The sequence below is a fragment of the Arvicanthis niloticus genome, chromosome 8 (genome assembly GCF_011762505.2).
Source record: "Arvicanthis niloticus isolate mArvNil1 chromosome 8, mArvNil1.pat.X, whole genome shotgun sequence".
NCBI classification, from domain to species: Eukaryota; Metazoa; Chordata; class Mammalia; order Rodentia; family Muridae; genus Arvicanthis; species Arvicanthis niloticus.
The window spans coordinates 38918703-38925039 of NC_047665.1; the positions used below are offsets into that span (position 1 = coordinate 38918703).

Sequence of the window (6337 nt, forward strand, 5' to 3'; positions counted from 1 at the left end):
GACTGTGTTGATATGAATACTGACAAAATGATGTCAGTATTTTGTCTGGGAATTTCATGATCATATGGATGTGAGGGATGAATGATCGTCGTGAAAAGCAGGAAACTATCAAGTCTATTCCTGATTATAGCTATTATCATTTCCATGTAAATAAAAAAATACAAAGTGAAACAAATGAACAACAACGAAACCCAAGTATCTGGTCAGGAATCATTAAAGAAAGAACTGTATGTGTTTATATCCTTGAAAACATCCCCTCCCCCATAGGCATAAACAGAGAAAAATCTTACATATGTTTTCAAATGACTTTTTCCCAGTGCCATGTATGAAGTGGAAAGATGAACTGGAATAACATTATCCAGACAATAGCCTTCCTTTCTCTTACTGGTTCTGGAATTGTGGGCAATATCATAATGTTTGTGAGACTTGTGTACACTTCTGCCTTCCAGACTGAGAAAAAGCCTATCAACCTTATTCTCATCCACTTGGTATTTTCTAATATGATCATTCTTTGTAGCACGGGGATCAGAGATGTAGCCACAGTGTTTTACTTCAGAAACTTCCTAGGAGACATTGGATGTAAAGCTGTGGTTTATCTGGCAAGGTTGGCACGGGGCCTTTCTATCTGCACCACCTGTCACCTCAGTATGGTCCAGGCTGTCACCATCGGTCTCAGGACATCCATTTGGAAAAAGCTCAAACCCCAGACCTCGTGGCAAGTTCTTACCTATGTCTTCTTCTTTTGGATCCTTAATATTCTGACAAGTTCCAACTTGTTGTACTATATAACAACAAGCAGTGGCATGAACAGATCTGAAGTTACTGGGTACATTGGGTATTGCTATATGCTGCCATCCAGGCAAGTAGTTAAGTGGCTTTTCCTCTTGCTCATGGCTGTTCGTGATCTCATCTTCCAGAGTCTCATGGGCTGGAGCAGTGGATACATTTCTTTTCAACTGTATAAACATCACAAGCATGTCCTCTATCTTCATAGCTGCAGATTTATAAAGAGTTTCAGTCCAGAGATCAAAGCTGCACAAAGTGTTGTTATTCTCATGAGCTGTTTTCTTTTCTTTTATTGGGGAGACTTCATTTTCTCTTTTTATACAGGTTCCATGGTGACTCATGATTCCATTATACTAAATATTAAAACATATCTAGTACTTGGTTATGCTGTTCTCAGCCCCTTTGTCCTGATGAGCAGAGATGTCCCTGTTGCTAAATCCTAGAGTTTTCACTGAGAAATGCTAGGATTATATTCTTCCCTGAGCTTAAGATACACACTATCATTTATTTCCCTTAATATTTTGGAGACTATGTGGAGGACATGTAGCTTTGCTATATACCATTAGCTGTCCTGGATACCAATTAATAGCCCAGGCCTTGGCCTGGTGATTAACCTGCCTGGGCATTTCCAACATTTTCAATCTCATCATACTTTGCCCTGATATTCTAATATGGCCAAGCTTTAAATCAGTTAAGCATTATAAGTATTTGCATTAATAAATCAGACTAGTACAAAACCACCTAAGGCTAGTTCAGGGTTTCTAGGAAGGCCGGAAATGGATTTTTACCAACTTCCCATTCCACCATCATTATCATGTGACTTGTGGCTTCTCATTAGCACTGGGAAAAATGCTGATTTCCTCTCAAAAGCCAGAGAAGGAGAACAAGATAGGGTAGGTAGAGGTGAGGACATCACCATTTTCTGGGGTGGCTCGCACAGCAGAGTGGAGATGATACTGAGACAAGTGATGTCATCACAACTCAGCAGACTTTGCCACCAACTGATTGATATTGCCAGATTCCATAAGACAATAATGTGGACAATTCTAACCATGTCAGATCTTAATTAATCACCATGGGAAGCTCTGGCAAATAAGCTTTCTCAAATGATGCCATCTCAGGCCTGGACAGCCGTCAGGAGCCAACATAGGACAAGCTAATAAGTAGCAGGTGATCTTCCTGAGATTGTCTGCCTTGGATTAAATTTCCAACACAGATTTTCTCTAATAGGCAAGGCCCAAGAGAAATTAATTTCAGGATAGATTCCTGCTATTAATATGCTTGTCCTGGTACCATTAAATATATTTAATAATCACCAGGTATTATCCCACTCTTATGAGAAGATCTCTTCAGAACTACAAAGGTGTATTTTTTTTGTAGTAATGCTATATAGACAAATAGATGGTTTTTTAATTCTTAATGATGATTCTATAAGAATTCTTAAAATTATGTCAGTATTTATTAAGCTCTTTTATAGTGGGACTGCTATTAGTTCCTTTCTGATAGTCAAAACTGGAATGAGAACTCTGCCAGTTCCTGAGTGTCACCAGTTAATTGCTTCTGAGATACTAAGCAGTTATTCTATTACTCGGAGCATATTCTATAAGATTGTAAAACCATTAACCAAAGGTCCTAAAAGGGGAACTAATGATTTATAATAGGTGGTAGGACAGAAGATAGATTGTTTACTGGATTTATTTATATAAAATTTCACTAATAACTTAGTTATAATTTTTAACTTTCCATGAACCTGTGGAGCTGTGACAGATAATGAGTGATTAGTCAGATAATTACTCCTCATGGACATGCATGTAAACATTCTTTGTTGAAAACTTCTTGCTTATTTTATGATTTGAATTTATGTGTAAACCTGTGCCAAATTTTTACCATGTGATCATGTATTCTGAAAGATGTAAAAGTGCTGAGGACAAATTTCTCTTTCTTAGCAATTCTCTTTGTTCCCACTTTTCTTAGCATTATTCTCCTTATCTCTCTGTTCTTAGCAGTCCTTATCCTGCTTTTCTTAGATCCCACGTATCCTCTTTTTTCTAGTTTCCTTATCCCCCTTTTCTTACAAGCCTGTTTCCTGTTTTTTTCTTAAAGAGCTGTAATAGGAAACTTTTTACAATTTAGAAATAAACACCCAAATCCCTCTTCAAAGTGTTCCCTTTTCTTCCCGAGACTTCTAACAAGGTAAAAGAGCCACACAATCCTATGAAGAGAGAGCAAAAGCTACTTTACTTAATCTTCTGCTGTTTTAAAATGAAATGCTAAACAGTATCTCTCCTTATAGAATCTCTGAAGGCAGGTCATAGTGCCTCAGCATATGTGACTCAGAATTGAGGTAGGAAAATGTTTTATTATTTATACAGCAACCCTAAATTTCAAATAAGACTAAGTCTTACCACTGCCAACAATCACCCCGCTCTGCTGCCTCAAGGAGAACCAAGCAAAAAAGAAGACCCACCTGGGCTGGCCTCTGACAGAGAGCACGCATGCTCCAGAAAAGGACCTCACCAGCACACTGATGCTTAAAGACCTCACTAATAGATTGTTAATACTAGAACTTCTACCTCTCAGGATTTGTCACTCACAATGGCTGATACTGAACATCTGGTGTTTGTTAAGACACTTGGCTTGAAATTCCAGGCTCTATCTTTTCTGCTTAGCTGTGGACTAGGAGACCTGGGTACTGAGGATGCACAGAAGATCATCTTGGTGAAATCCAAGGAGTGAGGCCTTGCCAATTGGAAGGATATTGGTGTTGTTGAGAACTCACAGACTTGGGCACAGGAGGACAAAGACAGTCCAGAAAGAGCTATGACCTTGTTTCTTTCAGGATCACTGTGCTCCAGCCTTCCCCTGGAGCCTCTGTCAATATAGTATATGCATTGCATTGGACAATACTGTCCATCAACTCATTACAGCTCCTACTAGAAGAGAAGTGAAAACACCTGAATAGTTCTTGAGGGAACTCCCTGCAGCTGAATAACGAACAAGAAACTGGCAGGAAAGGACAGTCCTTTCCAGGTCTCTTTCAGGTCTAGGAGTTGATATTCTCCAGAGCAAAGCAAGAGAAAGGCCGGGCTGTGTGTCTCTGAAATACTGCTCTTAGCTAAGGTTTTAAATATTCTCTAACTAGGTTAAAGACCACCTTCAGAGTATAACCAAGTAGATGTATGGCTAAAATGGATAGTTATTTTTCCAAAGAATTTTTATGTATAGGATGTATCTATAGTCTTTCTTATGAGTGAACAGTATGAACCAGAATAAGCAATCTCTTCTTCACCTAGCATCTCTATCCAGATCTGTACATTTTTGCACGGGATTCTTTTTTGTGTTAACATGACACAAGCTAGAGTCATCAGAAAGAAAGAAGCCTCAGTTGAGGAAATGCCTTCATGAGATCTAGCTGTAGAACATTTTCTCTATTGGTGATTAATGGAGAAGGGCCAAGCCCACTGAGTGGTGCCATCCTGGTGTAGTGGTCCTGAATTTTATAAGAAAGCAGGCTGAGCAAGCCAGCAGAAGCAAGCCAGTAAGCAGCACCCCTCCATAGCCTCTGTATCAGCACCTGTCTCCAGGTTCCTGTTCTACTTGAGTTCCTGTTCTTATTTCTTCCAATCATGGATTATGGTCTGGAAATATAAGCCAAATAAACCCTTTTCTCTCCAACTTGCTTTTTTGGTCATGGCACTTTGTTGCAACAATAGAAACCCCAACTAAGATCACTGTCTAAATTTTCACATGCATTTTAAAAAGTAAAATTGATACATTTCTAATCTTCAATAAATATACCTTAAACACACATTGTGTAACAGTTCTCATAAGATAAAAAATTAGCATATTCATTTATTCCTGAGGTATCATTTTGTGATTATTATTATGGGGTTTGCTTAAATCCAGTAGAAATACAACAGAACTCTAATACCAGCTCAATGCAGATTAACCAGGGATATAGAACAGACTCAGAGACTGAACTACAACTCTGAAAAAACACTGCCCAGCATATGTAAAGGATTAAACCATGAAACAAGAAGGAGTTAGGTGGGTTGTAGCACTGTCTAATCATATTTTGACATACAGTATTGAACAAGGAAGTTTCCATCAATCAGGATAGGAGTAGGTTCCTGGGCCTGGGAACATAATCTAAGTTTGACCGTAGTGGCAAGGTAAATAAGTTGTCCTTTAGATGTCTGGACTCAGATAACTGTTTCCTTATAATAGAAGCTATTCAGCTATTGAGAAGTTTTCAGCTTCTCTAGGGTCTGGGACTGTGAATTTAGTTTCTCCTCATGATTAAATGGAGCCTGAAAATGAAGTGGTTGGTAGTATTTAAAATGAATTTATTTTTCCAACAGGTATTGTAAGAGCACTTGAATATTCTCTTAGCAAATTCTAGTGTACACTACTGTAGAAACAGTTTTCCCCTTGCTCTGCACTAGGTCTTTTAAAATAAAGAACATGGTTGTCTATGTTTTGATCTCCACAATAGGCTTCAATAATTATGTTAAGTAAGTTACTGGAATACTTCCTACTTGGCCATAGGTTCTCCTAGGAGTCATGAGCATGAGACCAACAGGGAAAGAAGTGTTGGGAGAGCAAATATTTTAAAGAGAAATATGTGTCCCCTCTATTTAACTATCAGAGTACTGATACAAGAAATTCAAGGAATTAACATTTACCTAGGAGTCAGTCCCACACCTTGGGAGGAGAAAGGCTGAAGCCCTGGCACTGTCACAGGAGGAAATCACCTCCCCACAGAAGCATAATGCAGCTCTAATGACATGGACACACCTTTCATGCATTTTCTTTCTTTGTTATAAAACTGTGACATTGCTACAGAGAAGAGGGGAAGGAAGGAGGAGTCTTTCATTCCCTGGTTTAGCCAAACAATAAATAAATCTGTTTTGTCAATTTGCTTCCTAATTTCCTCAAAGAAGTAAAGGAAATTATTTTTTGTTTCAATTTTCATGTGTCTCTATGTTTTGAATCTGTGTGTATCTGCTTGCATGTGGGTAGGCACATGTATATGTGAGGTGGTACACATGCACATTAGTACACATCAGCATGCATAGAAGTAGACGTTAGGAAAAGGCCAAACCTAAGAATAATAGGAATAGAAGAGGAAGATTCTCACATCAAAGGCCCAGAAAACATCTTCAACAACATCCTAAAAGAAAACTTCCCTAACATAAAGAAACAGACACCTATAAATATACAAGAAACTTCAAAAACACAAAACAGATTGGACCAGAAAAGAAAGCTCCTCCACCCACATAATAATCAAAACACTAAATGTACAGAACAAAGAAATATTAAAAGCTTCAAGGAAAAAGGCCAAGTAACACATAAAGGCAGACATATAAGAACTACACTTGACTTCTCAACAAAGATTCTAATAGCTAGAAAGGCCTGGGCAGAGGTCTTGCAGACCCTAAGAGCACACATATATCAGTACAGACTACTAACTATACCCAGTATAGCTTTCAATTACTATAGATGGAGAAACCAAGATATTTCATGACTAAACCAAATTTAAACAATAACT

General features: G+C 38.2%; 1 protein-coding gene across 1 annotated transcript; it reads left to right on the top strand.

Annotated features, from left to right (window-relative positions):
- Positions 1-338: 338 nt before the first annotated feature.
- LOC117714174 (putative vomeronasal receptor-like protein 4) lies at positions 339-1229 on the top strand. Its single transcript, XM_034510841.1, has one exon. It carries the CDS (start codon positions 339-341, stop codon positions 1227-1229), a length of 891 nt encoding a protein of 296 aa, XP_034366732.1.
- Positions 1230-6337: the final 5108 nt, after the last annotated feature.